We start from the raw sequence: 18,750 nt of genomic DNA, 5'->3' as shown, positions 1-18,750 counted from the left end.
AACGGCATGTGCCATGCTGCTCGGGAACACGATTGGCTTTGAACGGAAGGGACGGCTTGGAGCCCAAGAGCCTCTGCTAACGTTGATGGGTATAGGTACTTGACAGTTACCCCAAGTGCGCAGGGTTTTGGGGGGTGCGTTCAGAAATACTGCATCGATAGAATGGGGAACTGCGTCGTGGTCACCAGTAGCCCTTGGCAAGACGAACCCAAAAAAAAATAAAGGAAGAAAATCAAACTGCAGGTGCCAGGAAGACAGCACGCACGGGCCATAGCACCAAGACTATTCCCATGCCGGTGAGAGCCGAGAAGGGGGCGTGGTGAACGGAAGCCACGCCGCTCAAGGCTGGTATGCATTTCACTGCCCTGAGCTTTGCTGCGTTGTCGCTATGCGTGGATACTGCTGTCCAGCGCCGCGTCCCTCGTGGTGTTTTTTTGTGGCGTCGTCTTCCACCGTTCCTGTTCTTCTACGTTCGTTCTTGTTTTTGACCTGCTGCCATGTGCAATTGGGACAATGCTCTGACCACGCTGCAGCATCTAACCTTAAAACTGTACATACACGTACATTGCGTGCATCATCGTCAATCTCTTTGCCTAGAGCAACAGAAAGAGAAAGATTGCGCTTTTTTTTTTTTTTTGCTTTAAAAAAAAAAATAAAAAAAATTTTGCTTTAAAAAAAAAAAAAACTCTTTAGAATTGCAGTCGTCTGGGCCGAGATTACAGACAAATCAAGGCATGACGCGTATTGCTTATTGCTGCATTCCGCTCACTGTCACAACCACTAGCCTTCTCCGTCTTCAGCCTTCAGCCGCAATAACATGTTGACTCTTCAGTCCAGAAACTTCCAAGTCATCCCTCATAGTCTCAGCGGAGAGTCAAAGTAGATGCAATCGTATCAAAACTTCTCCCAACTCCCAGTCCAACGGAACGCCGCCTCGCTCTCCCGCTTCCTGAGACCATTGGAGTTGTTCCATCATCTGCTACACCCTCCGCCAAGTCTCAGTTCTCACTCGCTGAGCGCGCCTGTGTCTCATCGACTTTCCTTCGACCCACCCTCTCTAGTCTTTCCATCCTGGAAGTCACAGCTCCCGGCACGTTAGCCCTGACCCTGGTCTTGGCCCTTTTCCTGTTCGATTCTCCGCCTGGAACTGCTGAACCCCGGCTCAGCTGAGAATTCCACGCAGATACTAACACCGCCGGAATGTTTCACGCTGGCCTATGATGGCTGTGCCACGCTCTGTGCACTTAGTGACAGACTAGAGCCTCTCTACCACGCGGTTCGCGTCGGAATGGGCTTAACCTTACCACTATGACACCATCACTACCGAATAGCCACGCATGGCAACGGAACAAGATGAAGGCAACTAAAACTAGTCGCCCGCTGCCTTTGCTAAATCCACCGCCTAGTTTGGTTACTTCATCAAATAATCACTGCCTGCGTTCCCAAGCTCAAAAGGCACAAATCCAACATCCTTGGGAGCTGAGCTAAGCAAGCTACTTGTAAACTGCGGCATTGCGTCCCAGTGTCGCAAAGGCAACTCCGTGGCCTCTTGCTGTGGTCCACAACACAATCCAAGATTAGGACCCTTGTCAACAGAATTGCATTCACCATCACATTATCAACCTTCCGAACGGAGAGTCCGTAACCTGGGAACCATGCGCCATGCCACCAGCCTCCTCACTAACCCACCCGCCCACAAACACATACACACACACACATCTAAACACTATCACAGCCCGACGTCTGTCTGCATGCAAGCTCGTACCAGCCTTACTGCTATTTCAGGCAGCTTTCTAGACGGCTATCCCAAGCTCGCGGAGCAATCTATCAAATGACAGGGGTTCACACTATTCAAATTATTACAGCCGTTACTGTGCCCGACCTGCAGTCCCCCACTCCATGCATTGGAAATAAAGATCCGATTGTTGATAGGAATCAGGTACGCACTCTGTTTTCCTTGATCCCAAAACGGTAAGGTCACGGGATTGCCGATCACTGTGGCGCACCTGACTGATGAGGGCGGGACGAACAGCTGTGGCACCTTAGGGACTTATCAACCCCCTGCTCCAGGGGTTCGCTATTCTCATTTGCGGTCCAGAGACACTGCGGCATGCAGCACCTTCAACAAGTCCCAATTGTCCGTCTAAGACATGGTCTGTGGATCTAGCATGTACTGCAAATGCATGTCCTTGGCATATACAGCGACGGCGATGGTGATTTACCAAGAGTTGACTAGCATTCATGAAGTCTCAGTCTCTCGCAATAGACTTGAACCACAAATCCCAACATCTGGAAACGTAACGGCAATATCTCATAGCGGCCACTTCCAATCGGCCATCTTCTAAGTGCAGACACCTGAATCCAAGGTGCGATCTCTACTTTGTGCAATAAACGCGGAGATGAGACATGCAGTATCGCCCTTAACCAATTGGGTGGCTGTTGTCCACAATGATCCGCGAAATGTGTGATTGGATATGAAGCTCTTAGTTTACGAGGGAAGCTTGGGGGCTTCTCACGCCAGATGGCAGTCAGTTTCCATTAAGCTTCTCTGGGTCTTGTCCCAGAGCAATGGATTCGTTGGCTGCATGGCACCGAATGTACCACTTGGCGTCGGAGACGTCTTCACCCCGCAAACCAGCGAAATGAGTACTAAACTATCTCCTGCCGCATGCATCACCTTATGACTATAGAATGTGAACTAGATGCCTCACGACTTCGCAACATGCGTTGCCGCCGTGGAGAATTCCACAACAGCCAATAACACATCTAAGAGGCTGTTGCATTAGCCTACGACTGAACTACCACGTATCGCCAGTCTAGCTTGGCAGACCCTGGTTTTAAAGTTCGAAAACATTAAGCCCTTCCACATGTCGGCCCAGTTTCAATGTGCGTGATGGCTCCTCCCTCGCCTTTCAACTGTCTCCAAGAAGATGGTTACTTACTGTTCTCGGGGGCTGGTCGCCTCGAGTATCCCCTTTCCGGACCCCAAGCTTGTCCCAACCACACGGCAAAGTGTCTCGGCCCTTGTCATCAAACCGTCCCTACTATCCCTTAAACAACCAGCTGTGAGACATATTCGGGAAGACTTGGCAGATCTCGGCTCAAGGCCATTTGTGGATATTTGCCCGTGAAAGCCTTCGGTATGACTTCCCGAGTGGGAGGATCTATCCGTGAATTCTAAGCCTTCCGGAACCCCAGGGCAGGGGGCATCGCGTGTTATTACTTTACGATGCTGCCGCTCCCAGCAATCTTTATGAGACAATGCTGAATTCCCGGGACGTTTCCTTGCAGTGCCTTATGTCTCCCTGTGACAATCTTCAGTATGATCATGACCGGCGGCGTGCTGCTTCGGTATAGGGCTTGGTGCTGTTCGAGTGTGCACTGAGGTGTGAAACGTCAGCCTAGAGCATGTCCTACTTTCCAATGGTCATGATAAGCCGTCACTCTAGGCATGATGAGATGGAGTGTTTGCTGCATCACCCCGACCGTCTGCTTTCGTCTGTTGATTCTGCTATCCCTTGGGCTCAAGAACATTTCCGAAATCCATGCCAGGCTCGTATTCCAACCGTGTAGACAGGAAGCCCGCGACACTGCCGCACTAAGCTCGATTCCAGTGGTGGTAGCCTCCATCCCAGCCGACACGTGCGACGATAGCCTCTAGTTCTTGATTATCTCTCTGGCCATACTGCTCGAGGTATTATCATGCTATCCTACAAATTTAAGACTCATCGTAAATCAGTGCATACGTGCGCTCAACTTGAAGATTATTCTTATGTTAGAATGTTCTTCGATTCTTAAATACACCGGCATGGAAGACCGGCCGACTAATACCCATGTTATGCTTGTGCGATATATTGAGCAAAAAAACAAAAGGAAAAAAAGGTCCTCTAGATTGTCAAGAAAGCCTCCGCACCCAGTGAAACGACCGCATATCCCCCGTATCCCAACCATACCTCGAGAGAGCATCTAATTGCCATATTTATCAAGAGGGCCGAATATGACGAAGGGATTTTGAGAACAGTTTATCAAAAATTACTCACTTTCAACTACGTTGGTTATGGTACAATGTTTCTTTGCCTGCGTGAAGCCTGCTGTCATGGGCAGGTGTATAGGCCAATGACTTGACTCGATCTTCTAGGCAAGAAACACAAAGAACTGGAATCCAAGGCCAGGAATGAGTTCAAACAGGAGCACTAAATAAGCGACGACTAGGGGACAGGGCACATAAGCCGGAGCAAATCTGGTGTGGCGCTTTCCTAGATGTTGCTACAAGTGGCCAATCTTAGCCGCTAACCTGCACACAACATGGAACTTTATTCTCCGAGGCGGTCGTGTATATCTTGTCACTACGTTTATAGTATCGGCATTGGATGCCCATCCCTGCCGGCAAAACTAACACCCAATTGGTCACCGACGGCGTCTGGCATCGTGAGGTATTGCAATGATACAGGCGTTTTCCCGGGAGTTATCCTTGCGTTGCCAGGTATCAGGTCAGGCCAATGCAGTGAGGACTCACCCTTTCATGTTCAAGGCACAACGAAAAGGTTTTCTAAGATGTAGCTGCTGACCGGTTGCCATTTACTCTAGAGTACAATGCCGAGGGAAGAGCCTGTTCACCCAATAATGCTGTCCGCTAATGACCAGAATGCTCATGCGTCCATCATTTTGACATCCTCCTCTTTCTTTTCCTCCAACTTTCTCATAAGCCAGTTCATCAAGGACCAGACCAACCTCATAGCATTTATTCTGTCCTCAAGAACAAAAAAGTCGAACCAGGGGGTACGGCGCACCTCAACCTTGGTCCAGCTACGATGGACATTGTCTTCATTCGCACCTTCGAGGATCTCTAACAGTCGTTCTGGAACCCGAACCCGCAAAATGCTGATATGGTGAAACAAAGAACTAATGACGAAAATGTCATCGTAGCCCGTTCCCTTGACCTTGCCAATGGCCTCATAGCGGGTCTTACGATCCCAGCTGGCGGACGGCGGACGGACCATGCGGTAGTTATCATAGATCGACATGTTCTTGCGCGGACGCTTGCTTGCAGGCTGGCCGGTCTCGGAATCTGCGTTATCTTTGTCGCCCTGAATAGCATCCCTTTCGACTTCGCGGCCAATGGGACCTCCGGAGCCACCTCCCCAACGAGGCTTGGATGTCCACCACTGGCCTTCACCAAAGCGCTTCTCAGTCTTGCCCTCACGAGCACGATGCTGAGCAGTGACCAAGGCGGCAACTAGTTCGCGGGCCAAGTCGATAGTTTCGTCGGTGTCGTTGTCGAAGGCCGTGGATGCACGAGCCGATACAGCCGCCAGGGGCCCTTCAATAATGCCTTGCCGGGCAGCGTCACGAGTCCTAGGGGTGCGGAAGATAAAGGTGCAGCCCGAAGCGAAGTATGATGTCCTTGGGGGAAGATTTCCTTTCTGGCGCTTGTTGGGTAGAGAAGTGGAAAGAGAAGACGTAACGTGCAGACGAGGTTCGGTTCGGGGAGCTGAAACATTACAACCGAAGTCGTAGGCCACCAGCTTAAGAAAGGCCGTAAGGAGGCTTTGGCGGTACTCTCCAGGCATTGATGAGCCGGCCGATGTGCGAATAACACGGAGAGGTTCAGGGGTTTGTGGGTTGTCTCGCTCGGATTTAGCTGCATCAACAACCTGGTCTTCTCCTGTGTTCTCGTCGGAAGATTTGTGAGGCTTGGAAGTGTCGTCCCAGTACGTTGTGAAGGCCTCAAGACACCGGAAGAACTCATACGAGTTGCCTAGGCGTGCCTGCTGTTGGCCCTTAGGCGCAGGAATACGTCTCACCGTCCGAAAGGCATCCTCATTTGCATGAGACAGCTCACGCTTACGATCAAGGTAGGTTTGACAGCCCGGCGACTGAGCGCCATTGTTCAGCGTTCTACGTGTGTCCGTATTCTTCTCACGTGCCTCATCTGGAGTAAGCTTATCCCAAGCGTCAAAGTCAGGGAGGTAAGCAGGGTCGGGGATGAGGTCTGCGGAAGTGGCATCCGGAATGATTTGGATGCCGAGTGCATCAAAAATGGCGGAGGTAACATCTCCCGGGCGGTAGATATTTTGCAAGACAGCGGTCAATGGCTTCGTTTCACCCGCTGGCTCCGAGGCTCCCTGTGATTGAAGGAGGGTGTTGGGTAGTTTCACTGGCGTTGGAGGTGGAACATCTCTAGGGTTGACCTTCACAGCAGTCGGCAGATTTGCTAGCAACTCTTGTTAGGATAACAGCTCACAGTTGAAAGGGAAAACTAGAGAAGAAGCGAGGAAGAGGAAGGCTATGAAAGGAAAGGGTGCAAGAGGACGATCATGGCAACTCAACGGATGGACAAGACGATGAGTTGTAGGAATGTATGGGCAACGGATGTATGATTGGCCAGTGAACCCAACTATGGAACAGGTGGTGGTGATGGTGGATGCAGCGGGCCGGGACCAAGTGGCTCCGTAGACGGGCCGCCAAGGAAGCGGCGCCAGCAAGCCTAGGGAGATCAGGCACGAGATGAGCAGGTTTCTCGCTGCAAGACTACAAAGAAAGAGAACTGGCCAAGTACAATTCAACTTCAGGGAATGATAAAGCATTGACTGTGCTGATCGACAACATGATGATGTGGTGAATCAGGGTAGAAGAAAGAAAAGGGTGACACATGAGATGGACTGGGAACCACTGTCTCACCGGTGGTTCCAGTCCAAGAGGCAGAAGGCTGCAGAGAGAACATAACTGGACACGTGCTGTCTGCGAGAGGGGGGAATAAACTGAGGGGAGGGGTGGGCAAAAACCGGAAAAGAAAAAAAAAAAGGTAATGTAAAAAAACCGACAACGAATTGCGAGCTTGCAATGCGCAGAAACGGGAGAGTGTTCGCTCGGCCATCATACATCAATGACTGGCACATCCATGGGATTCGAATGAAGCTGTTAACTCACCCAAGGCGGGATATGTGCCAAACATGGTGTCGCGATTGTCCCAGGCTGGTCGTCTGGTGTGATAGTTTAGCAACCGACGGGCACAGGTATGGTAAGGAGAGGTTGAGGTAGAGTTCCGGGTGCAGGCTCTGGGTTCGGCGGCGGAAGCGGTAACGGTGGAGAGAAGTAAACTCGAGCGGGGTCAAGATTGTGTTTGGTGAGATGAAGAGGAATTGATTCACCTTCGGTTGTCTCAACGACTGAGCTCGAGTCGTTTCCCCTCCCTCCAATAATCCGAAAGTGAGAGAACGACAGGTGAGTAAAGAAAAGAAAGAAAAACAAAAAAGGAAAAAGCCCAATGCAGAACGGATAATTGGGGAGAGGGTGTAGCAAAGCTCAAGAGCAGGAGCAACCGGTACGAGAACCCCTTACGTTGTGCACTATCCGTACGGCGTGCGTAAGGCGGTAGCCAAACTGGACGACCAGTCAGGCTATCTAAACTCAGGTAGGAAAGCAAGTAGGACGAGGTGAGGAGGCTGCAGAGGAAGACGCAGAAGCGAACACTTGGCGGCCGTTGTTGTTCGCTACCAACTGCTGCTCTGGTTGCTAATTACCGTTGTCGGGCTGTTGTTGGACTTGTTGGCCCACTGTGCGATGCAGCGTTGCTGCAGCTCTGTGGTCCTTTAGCCCTCGATACGCCCTCCAAGAGGTCCATTGCCTTTTGTTTGTTGGTTCCTTTCAGGGGTGAATGGCCCATATGACGAGGTCGGTTTGCCAAAGAGCGAATAGCGCGAGGCACCCTACATGGGGGCTCTGGGGCTGGAGACTGCGGCTTGCCTTCCGGCTGGTGGCTGGTGCCCCTTCCGACACCAGGTCCAACCATACCTGACGTGAAAAGAAGCAGACGGTTGCTGAGATTGCCAAGTCAGTCAGTCAGTCAGTCACCTTCTCTCATCGGACCGGGAAAACACAGCGGACCTGAAGCCGGCCCCCTTGCGAGGTTGGTTTGGTCAATGCTTGATGGAAAGAAAACTATTACTCACAGTTGCTGCCCAACTCGCCGTCATGCATCCGTTTCAACCGGAAGAATTGATGTAGTATTGTTCTAAGGAATGCCGCAGCTCCCTTTACTGGCTCCCGGTAAGTGAGTAACGGTCCAAACAGAACTGGAGGCTCCTGCAAATGCCATTCCTCCACGATACATGTTGTTGCATGCGCTCCAATTAGTTTCGCGTGGAAAGCCCAGTACAGACTTCGGTTTGCGCACTTATCCACCCCTCCGCGCTCAAGTGCCAACTCCAGCTCCAACCTCGAGGTTCAGCTCATCCCAGGACGCAGTCCATCTCCTTGACACACAGCGGAGTGGCAGAAGTCACTCCGCCTGGCTGAGCCGCTATCCTTGTCTGCGTTTCTTGCCAGTATTTTTTTGTCTATGCCTGCCCAATGCCTGTTTCTGATTGACGAGACTGTATGATCCATCACACCATAGACACTCCTATCTGGTCCCTGCTCCTCTCTACCGTTTTTCTCTTTTCGTTATATCAAAGATGAACTGTAAATGATTGACTATGCCCATTTGAATGGCTTCTATGACGGCCCGCGGCGAAACTTTACGTTACGAGACTAAGGGCAACTCGCCAGCTAGCTCCTCGCACCGTGCAAAGAGAGGCGCACAATGGTACGGCGATCTGTAGCTAATATCGATATAAAATCATTTCCTGACATCAATTCGCCTTCGCTTTCCGAATATGATTGACCTCCACGTCTGTGGTTTTCTTCATCCATTCTCCGGCAGAGTTGATCGAGGGACCCGGCACTTGTCTCGCAAAGATTCGAATGTTGCATCACAAGGAGAGTCAATGGCTACCATGCCGATGAGAATCCTGTGCACCATCGAAACCGCGAAGTATCATCCAACGATGCCATTGACCGTAGTTGATACAATTCCATCAGAACATTGAGTCTCTTAAACAGACTGGTACACCCCATTGTCCCCTGGTCTTCTAGCTCCACACAGCGGCTTATGGTTGTTGCCCCGTTTGATGATCCGCTGATCTGGCACTGGATCGAACCAAACATAGCGGGTTTATTGGTGCACATTCCTGTTTTGACAGGGTAACAGCTTGGCTGATTAGGAGGCTGGCTTGATACACGGTATTCCTAGTAAATTACCTATGTCACGTAAGAGTGCTAGTCCCTTAGGTCCCTTCCCGATCACGAGAGGGCCCGGCTTCTTTTCCTCACGCAAGTCATATCTGCTTCGTAGACCGTGTACTTGAAAATGACCAACGGCTTGCCGCTGGACTCTTGCCTCACTCGCAGGACGGCTTTGGTGTCAACATACCATTGTGGAAACATGGTGCTCCCAGAACCAGTGGGCCTCGACGTGAAGACGTGATTCAGGCTATCTGCTGCGTGTGTTCAGAAATTGTACCAGTTCATGTCGACATTTGAGACAAGCCAACTTGGCAGTACCATGCTACGATATCACTTTGGTCTCCTGGCTGCTGCGTCCATGAAAGTGAGTAGACAAGCGGCCGAAAGGCCAGAACGCCTGCAAGTACACTTTCGCATGTTTTCAAGGTCCACCCGTGCAGATAATGGGTGCTTTGAGTCGACCGACCTGTTTACCCCTGGGTGTTTGATGTCGTGCCGACCTCGGGGAAGGGCGAAAGCCTACAGCCATTTTGTTGCAAACGACTGCTGGGGACCCTTCGCTCGGATGGTCGAACTGGGAAGGGCCTGCGAGTTGCCATCCCAAGAGCCCACTTTGGGGAGCCATGCCACGAGGCGCTATGACGGGGCTGTTGCCTGCTGTCGACACATATACGTGTGCTTAGACACGAGCAGATTATGCAGTCCATTTACGGCTTGTCTTACCGCGCTGCGACCGGTAACCAGTGGCTCAGCAGTCTTAATTTTCTGGTCATTATAAGTAACTTAGGGTGTCTAGGGCCTCAAGGGCAGTTTTCATGATTAGCAAGATTGAGAATCGAAAAAGAAAGAAAAAACTTGATCAAAGTTCTGATGAGCAGACTGTGCAAATGCCGAGAATACAGCTCCTCACCGTTCGTTTGCTGGCTGAGACGTTCATCCTCAGAAACATCAGGTGAAGTATATTCGACGAGCGTCAGCCAAAGGCGGGATGAGTCGAAGATAATATCTTTGAGGGTCTGTTGAGGTGGACAAAACCAGGCGTGTATGACGAGGTGGTAATATGTGGCCTGCTAGTAGTGCAAGCCCGGAGTTCGGCTGAAATGCGAGAATGAGACGGCCTCGTCATGCTCGACTCGGCGCTGGTTCATGGTGCGGCGTTCTTGTGTGATTGTTTTCTGTTTCCTGCAGGTCGCCGTGCAGCGCATGTGAGACGTTGTATCATGGAGCCGAGAAGAGCGGTAGCAGCAACGGTAACCACAACAGGCCTTCTCCGGATCTGCAAAGTGGACGGGGTCGGACTACGTTGTGGCACGCTTCCTATGTATACTGCAGGTAGCCGTAGGCCCCACACTTGTTTGAGAGAAAGAAGGAGACGGTGCAGACTGGTTGAATGGATACTATTTCCATACAATCCGACGCCTGACGAGGTGGGCCATGGGTGTCAATGCTGTGACTGAGACCAACATGTCTAGTGCAGGTGCAGGGTATTGTTGTTTGGAGAAGCACAGAAGGCACTACGGGCACATCTTAGGCCAGAAAAATAAATTGGTGCCGGGTGGAGATGTGCGCGCCTACCCTCTTTTGGTGGCAGCCAAGGTTAGGTAGCAACCTCTTTGGGTTCCAATCAATCTATCTGTCTACTAGTAGAAGATATCTGTCTGCCTTTTCTCACACTAATTACCATCCTATACGATTAGTATGGGGTGGTCTTTCTTTCTCTATGTCCCCCCCCCCCCCCCCCTCCCTCACTCTATTTCTTTTTTGGTAACATCAAAAGGGTGGTTGGTAGATACAGAACAACTCAAGTAACAGTACTTCGCTATATACAAACAAACTAGAGCTATCCCTTTTTTACCGCTCCAGAAGCGGGACATGATGATATCAGAAGAATTGGTATATGCTTATGGTGGTGAAGAAGAGGGACGAAATGGTACTACGTTCAAGACAAGGCGCCTTCGGTGAGACATCCCCATCCTTTCTCTTAGGATGAGTCCCAGCCAAGGTCTGAAAATGGCCATGAGACAACCAGAGGGACTTTTCTCTGGGTTTCTCGTAGACTGCGTGTCGGAGCTACTGCAGGGTCACTGACGTGGGAGGGGGCCACCAACACGCATTTATGGTTAGACTGTCAGAGATGGCGGAGATGCTCACATCTACGATGGCCAAAAAAGAGTTGTGGGACTAGTCCTGCAAGGATCACCAGCCTGGAACGCACTTGGGGGCGGGTTCCCGTGCTTCAGGTGTGTTACAGACCAGGGGTCGCCGTTTTTGGGCGCTTTAGAAGAGGCTCAACTGGCCACCGACATCTCTTACTGGGTCGCATGTTTCCGTTGACGTCCTTCCACCCCTGTTCTTTTTCTCCCCTCTCCCCTCTACTACGTAGAGCTATAGCAGCGCGGTTGACATTTTCCAAGCTTTCCCGATGCGCCTTCCCACGCTTGTCGCTCGTCTTGTCTTCCTAAAGAGATCTTCTCAGACATGACCAGCATGGGTGCCAACCAATCCCGTCATGCACCCGAGATCCATTAGACATCGATCAATCCTCCCTTGGTGTGACAGGCACACTCAATGCTCGAACTGTGCGGATACTTGGTGCTGATGCGGCCTCTCCATCTGAGGCGCTGCGCCTACTACCACATCCACGGATTGAGGAGAAGAGATCGAGCACGAGTCGACCTCAGTAGTCACAATGGTGGTACTTTTGCTGCGGCCTCAGACCCGTTTTGCCGTCTCCACGGTGTGGCACCACGGCATCTGGGTTAAGAGGCCCTGCTCGAAGACGTTGCTTGCATATGTAGCACCGTTGCGGCGGCTTCAACTTGCATGCCTGTCCTTGGCGAGCCCTGGAATAGCTCGATATTGCTTGGTTTCTCGTCTGTCCGTGTAAGCCTGGGGTCTGTCACCTTGGCCATCCTCGATTAAAGTAAGGAGATGTACGCCAAGTAACGCTGTCGCTCGGCGCCTACCGTCCAATGCCCGTGGCTTGGCATGCCTGACCCAATCCATCCCAGACACACCACCGACGGCCATCGCCCATCCTCTACCATCCTCTCCCGGATGTGGCCGATGCTGTTCCATGTAACACGCAAGTGCCTGTCTGCATGTAGCGCAGCGACATCTGTTTGTGAGGGGCCCAGAAAGAAGTGTGGGTGGTTCCCGTCCTGCACAACCGGAGAGACATCCAGCGAGCCTCAGTCAAGGCCCGAGACTCAGACCCAACGGCTGCAGTCCACTTCAAACCAAACCATACCACGTCTTTTCCCCCCTTAGCATACTATACCCTGCTTTCCCATACCTCGCCCTCCTCCTGCTCTTCTCTCTCCCTTTACCCCGACTCCCACTCTCTCCTTCTCCTCTGTCCACTATATTCGATTCGCATTTTCGATTCTTCCTACGATCCGGCGTCGACGCCCGACTTGGTTCCTTCATCCTACCATTTGTCTTGCTGGTCATCGCTGTCCAGTCTGCGGATTCATATTGACCATAGAGTCTAAGCCGCCTTCGCATCTTAGCATTTCGCGCCTTAGCCTTTCAACGACAGGCCCGCTTTGAACGGCCTCTGGCCGCATTTCTGTTCTTACCAAACTCCTCATGAGCTTCTACCGATCGACATAGATGGCCGACTAGGCTTATACTAGTTTCTTTCTTCTTTCTTGCTCTCCTCACAGGGCCTTGGTTCGATTCTCAACATTTCGGTTCTCTGCGACTGGAATCGCAACGTATCACGACAATGTCGAGTCCAAACCGTTCAAACCTCCCGGATGGGGCTTTTTTAACGATTTTCAATGGAAGGAGGTGTACGGCTGTGCCGAGGGGTGGAGCGAAAACGAGATCGAATAACCAGCAACGACAGTCGACAAGTACGTCTCACTCGACGTCAACATCTTCATCGACGACGAGATCAACACCTCCACCACAAACAAGCGCACCACCGCCGGTCGCTCCTCCTCCTCCACCGCCGCAAACCAGCGCACCACCGCCGGTCGCTCCCCCCCCTCCGCCGCCCCCTCCACCTGTGCAAACAACGCCGCTGCCGCCGCCGCCTCCTCCTGCTTTGACTACCAGTTCAGCGAGTACGACGAGCTCCTCATTACTACCCCCTCCTGCACCCCCTCCGCCCCCTCCACCTGCAGCCACAACTCCTTCACCAGCACCAGGGCCTCCTCTCCAGCAGACACAAGCGCCGCCTGCTCCTGTAGTCTCTAGCCCTCCTCCTCCTCCTCCTCCGCTTTTCTCATCTTCCACCACGCCGCCGCTTGTTGATGCGGAGCCGGCTACCATTCCCACGTTTCAGCAGATTCCTAGCATTCCTTCACAGAGTGTTCCTCTCCCTGCACAACTACCCCCCCCTCAATCTTCATCAACTTCACTTCCTGTCATTCAAGACTTGCCCCCATCTACTCCAGGAGCCAGCCAGACTGATGTCAACACAGTCCCCACGCAGCCAGTTCAGACGCCACCCGCGTTTGTTAGCGAGGCTAGTCCCTCACCTACCAGTAGTCCCGAAGCGGCTGCTCCCACTGTCGGGTTGAACCCTGGCACTGCCGCGGGCGAAGCAGGGAATGGAAGCAATCCGCCATCAAGCAGTCAACCTTCTTCGGGGGGGAGTAGGTCCGGTGGCGTGGCCACTCCTGTTGTCATTGCGTCGAGTGTTGTGGGCGCTGTGGCTGTGATCGGGTTACTTGGATTTCTTCTCTGGCTTTGGCGGAAACGATCACTCAGAAAGCGTCGAAGCACCCTCCTCACGCCCTTGTCGACGGATCCTAGCTTCAGGACTGGCGAAAAGCCGTACATCATTGATCGGGAATCTCTGGGACCGACGCCGCGCTCTGCTAAACTTAAGGCAGCTCTTGGATACAACTTCAGTCGGTTCCGGGGACAAGTGGGAGGATTGGTGTCCCGAAACCGCGACAGCAGTTCTACCCGTAGCCGCACACAGTTTATGAACATATCTCAACACAGTCGCAACAGTTCGTCGATGTCAAATCATGCCGGACCTCGCAATATCGTTACTACAACAGATCGACTAAAGGACTGGTGGGAAAGGTTGACTGCAGATATGAGGTTCAACTGGCGACTTCGTGGAGACAGGAACACCGAAAAAGATCCGTTCGCTTCCACACGCGATATGATGGACCGAAAAGCTGCTATGGGTGGACAGCCCGACTTTTTAACGCTTCTGGGCATGGATGAGAGAGAGGTTGAGCGGGAGGCACAGCGCAGGCGACTAAGTAGAGGAAAAGACAGCGCAGGCTCAGCAGAGCACTTTCTCGGAGGACTGGGACTTAACTTTGATAATGCCTCGGCCAACCCGTTCTCCGACATCAATGCATTGCCCCACGACTCAGCGAAGCCGGCACCACTTGCTGTAGCCAATCCAACAACAAACAATCCCTTTTCGGATACGAATGCTATTTCGGCCCCTGCAGCGGCAGTCAAGCCACCGACGACATACGTTGCCGACGTTCGACGGTCTAGAGGCACATCAATCGGGGGCAGCACAACTAGACCGCCTAGCGGCTCTACCTTCTCGCCCCGCATGGATTCCATGTATCGGGATTCTCTGCAGAGCGTTGAGAGCTTTTCAACGCGACGCAACAAATTTCGGTCTGATCCATTTGATTTAGAACGGCCGGAACTCCTCGGCAGCCGCGCAACCCAGGCAAGCAGCAACTATAGCCAGGTTGGTGGGATGGCACCTCGAATACCCGGTTCGGCCCACACACGAGCCGGCAGCTTCAGCTCCAAGTACAGCAGCGGAGTTAGCATGGACGGCTGGAGCGATCCAGGGCCAGACGTCGGGCCCGCAGGCGGATCATCGTCATATCGGCCCGAGACTGAGAGCCCCACAGTAGGCTATCGTCCCGGCGAGCAGCGTAAGCCCTCCCGAAGACCGAGCCAGACAAGTCAAGGAAGTCAAAACAGCGTCGGAAAGGCGCTGTAGTTGGTCTTTCATTTTTTTTTTTTTTTATGACTTTCTATGTTCTCAATTATTTCCCCCTTTTCTCCAAACAAATGACACCGAAGTCATGTACAACCAAGGAAATCATTTCATGTACAAAGTATGAAGGAGTAGGACTGGGGAAGATGACTCCTTGAGTTTATGTGATATGCAACGGTGGAATGAGCATTTTGGTGTCAAATCTTCACTGTGGTCGCTCGTTATATTTCTGACGTAGAGAGGATGGATGTGAAGATACCGAAAAAGATGGATCCAGGCCTGGGTCCGGGCATGGTGTTTGGTGTTTTTGAGGTGGTGGATGCGCATATCTGCGGCGTGTCTTTTTTTTTCTCTTTTTTTTCTTTTCTTTTTCCTTTCTATTCTTCCCCCCCCCCTCACGAACAGTCAATCCGGATGCTACATTTCGCCTGCACCCTGGGGAATCCCGCTGTAGTTGGCGCGGAGCGGGACAGCAAAATTTGTTAAAAGGTAATGGTTATATTAGAGCAATTCCACCAAAATGAATATAGCCACCATTATGAAAATTTAGCAAGTCGTGATTCATTCTCTTTCTAATAGTCACCCATGGGACCTAACTCGCTATAAAACGCGGTAAGGTTAGAGCGCACCAGAACATTGTGACTTGCAAGTACGTAACCTCAGAAGAGACCAGCGTCTAAGACACCTGATGGGGTGACTGGTAGACGGTCAAGGAAGAAGTTGGGGCTAAAGTGGGGTAGTTGTCTAGGAAAGCATGGACTCATGACTAACAACTGGCGGGTGCCAGTGTATTGCCCAACCTCGGTGTGTGTCAGTGCAGAATAGCACGTTTTAGGTACGCAGAGGGCGTACATCTACGGCGCTTATCCAATGCTAAAAAGGAGGGCCTGCAAGTCATAGAGATGGTCACCATGCTCTCGAATCGATGTGTCCACCTAGCACCAAGAGTCAACTGGGAACATCGTCAGACCTAGCGAAGTCTAGGTCTTGAGCTGTGGTCCCGAGATCGCTTCGTGTCTGGAATCGGCGGATGCGTTATGGCCAAAATACCACTGCCGACGGGGAATCATGAAGCTGCAGCAGGTGAACCATAAAGGAAATAAAGCAAACCATCAACAACAGCGCCATTTCAGTAAACAAAAGTGACCCGATCATGGCAAAAAAAAAAGAAAAAAGAGTGTCCTCTCCCCATCCTGTCATGTCCCGCTTGCAATTGGTGAAGACGCAAAGTGCCACCACCGCCAAGTCCGTTGTCCCCCAAGTCCACGCCTACCCTTCTTTCTCGCTGTTGCGGGACCTGATCCGAACTCACCGCCGTTGGCCGAAAGCCAAAGTTGCACTGGTGACAAACCTATTTGACCACCCTGCCTTGTCTGCCTTACTTGAACTAAACCTACCGGTTTCTTTACCTGGACTTACCATACAAGTCGTCAGGCAACCCACCCATAACTTTTTGAAGTCCGCTTACCCCATTCTGCCAATTACTGTCGTTTTCGTCTTGTCCCTCTTCTCATAGCCGCTCTTCCAAGTTCCTTGACGTGGCTTCTGGCCCTGCCTCTACTTCCGTTCTACGATTACCTTTGGCGCTTCGTCCGCAACCGACATCATCTTGCCAACACCGTACATTTTTCGACCCTCTCATCCGACCCTAAAGTAATAGCTCCCTCAAATCCCAGTCAACATATCAGGTCCACGATGACCTCCCACAGCCCCCCGGAAACACCGTCATCCTCGGGAGCCCTCACGCCGACACACTCCTCCACCAACCCATCCCTTTCAAACTCTATGATTTCGACGATGTGGTCAGGTCTCATACGTCGATTCTCTTCCGATATACCCGAATCCTACAACGGGACCCACGGTCATCCCAACGAGCCTTCACACCTAGCCCACGCATACACTGAGCCTGTCAGCAGCGATGCCTTCAAGGACGGCATCAGTGGTGTCTTCGTACCCTCTAATCTCAAGCGTACCGTGAGCCCCTTTCGCCCGCCTCCGCTGGATCCTATTGTACTACACGGCTTCAAGGATAGCACGCCGGCGAGCGCACGGCTGCTGGGTATTGGTGTTGCCGAAGAGATTCGTATTATGCTACCCGAGCGGTTACGGATTATAGAGGATTGGAAGTTGGTCTACAGTTTGGAACAGGACGGTGCCAGTCTGGCAACTCTATACCAGAAGGCAGCCGCGTATCAGGGCCGGCGGGTTGGGTTCGTCTTGGTCGTTAGAGACGACGCTGGCGGTGTAAGTTTATTCTTGTTTTTCTGACCAGTTAATCGCCACAGGCAACCTGGGGCCAGTTATGGGTTTGCGTCCATTACGAAACAAGCCGGATCCTGTTATATTTGCGGCAACTGACCTAGCCAGACTTTCGGCGCCTATCTCTCGGAATACCCTCATCCAGCACCTAAGTACTTTGGGAATGGCGAGTGCTTTCTCTGGCGCGCTTCTACCCTTACCCCTCTCCCACCGCCGCCCTCCGCCGACACAACGAACCTCACGCGCTCCACAACTGTAGCGAGTCCGACTCGCCCGACATTTGCCGAAGATGATCGCCCACAGCCATCGCCCACGCCGAGTGAGTCGATCCGATTCAAGGCGTTTCCCTACTCGGGCGTAAATGATTATTATATCAACTGCGAGACAGGCTTTCTAAGCGTCGGCGCCGGTGACGGACACTACGGCCTATGGCTGGATGATAGCCTCGACCGCGGTCATAGTGGACGCAGCCAGACCTTTGGCAATGAGCCACTGAGCGACGAGGGTGAAAAGTTTGGCGTGCTGGGTGTTGAGCTGTGGGTGCTGGGCGCATGACGCCTATAGTTATATCGGGTTTCACGAGAATCTCTCAAAATGGAGAGCAGGTGGCGAGACAGCATGCGTGTTTAACTAGATGGGCGTCCACACTCGTACTGGGACATTGCTGCCGTTTCCTGAAACGTAAAGAAGCGAAGCTAACTAAGTCCGAATATTCGCCTCGGCTTTCATGGAACTTGGTCGCAACGTCCAAAGGGAGACCATGACAGGCATTCTCAAAGGAGGCATCTTGGTAACACAAGAACTGTCACAGTATATTGCGCACGACGTACTTGGGGCCGGCCGTGTGTGTACAGAAACATACACGCTTCTCGCCATAGTTCTTGGGATGGGATAATTATGAAGGTGGTCTCGGCCGTGTTCGTTCAAGAAAAGTGGAAGGACATAGCCTGGGCTGAGACCGGGAGTCTCATTGCCCAAGATGGAAGCTACATGTTATGATGATACCCTCGAATTAGATTTTGCATTTAAATACTTTTAATTGTCTATTCTGTGTATGCGTGTTATCGGAGTATTTTGCCTCTAGTCTCTTAGTTATCCACTGTCCAACTGTAGGTAGGGCTGCTCAGGTTACAGCCGCTTTTCCCCCAAAGGCAACCAGGCATTATCTCGCCCAATGAATCCGTTATTTTCTTACTTTTTAGGACGATCAGTTTAATAGGTTTCTGCCTGGGAAAGCAACTGTGGCTAACCGCAGATTTAGACAGCAGTCCGCACAGAACGGAATGTTACCGATGGACACAATGGTGGGAGAAAGGTATAAATGATTAGACGAAGAGATATTTGCCTGTCCATTGAACCAGCTGATCCAAGCCGTATCTGCATCGCCTCGCAAATGGTCTTTTGTTTTTCTTGGCCTCCACGAATCATACGGCCTGTTTCTCCATCCTACATCGGTTGTCTATAGAGTCCTTTCTCCCCCACCT

The 18,750-nt window shown here is 51.8% G+C and overlaps 3 protein-coding genes across 3 annotated transcripts; 2 read left to right on the top strand and 1 right to left on the bottom strand.

Annotated features, from left to right (window-relative positions):
- Positions 1 to 4,649: 4,649 nt before the first annotated feature.
- Positions 4,650 to 6,955, bottom strand: CTRU02_206076 (uncharacterized protein; the record flags this gene model as incomplete). The annotated part of the gene is made up of 2 exons (XM_036728751.1): positions 4,650 to 6,214; positions 6,931 to 6,955. The coding sequence occupies 2 exons, from the start codon at positions 6,953 to 6,955 to the stop codon at positions 4,650 to 4,652; spliced, it is 1,590 nt and encodes a 529-aa protein (XP_036579640.1).
- Positions 6,956 to 12,796: 5,841 nt separating this feature from the next.
- On the top strand, positions 12,797 to 15,010 carry CTRU02_206075 (uncharacterized protein; the record flags this gene model as incomplete). Its single annotated transcript, XM_036728753.1, has 1 exon — positions 12,797 to 15,010. One exon carries the CDS (start codon positions 12,797 to 12,799, stop codon positions 15,008 to 15,010), a length of 2,214 nt encoding a protein of 737 aa, XP_036579642.1.
- A 1,692-nt stretch (positions 15,011 to 16,702) lies between these two features.
- CTRU02_206074 (oxidation resistance protein) lies at positions 16,703 to 17,821 on the top strand (the record flags this gene model as incomplete). Its single annotated transcript, XM_036728755.1, has 2 exons — positions 16,703 to 17,251; positions 17,375 to 17,821. The coding sequence occupies 2 exons, from the start codon at positions 16,703 to 16,705 to the stop codon at positions 17,819 to 17,821; spliced, it is 996 nt and encodes a 331-aa protein (XP_036579643.1).
- Between the last annotated feature and the right edge of the window lie 929 nt (positions 17,822 to 18,750).

This window comes from Colletotrichum truncatum (genome assembly GCF_014235925.2).
Source record: "Colletotrichum truncatum strain CMES1059 chromosome Unknown Contig_0003, whole genome shotgun sequence".
Classification (NCBI taxonomy): domain Eukaryota; kingdom Fungi; phylum Ascomycota; class Sordariomycetes; order Glomerellales; family Glomerellaceae; genus Colletotrichum; species Colletotrichum truncatum.
This window is presented reverse-complemented; position numbering and strand designations above follow the sequence as displayed.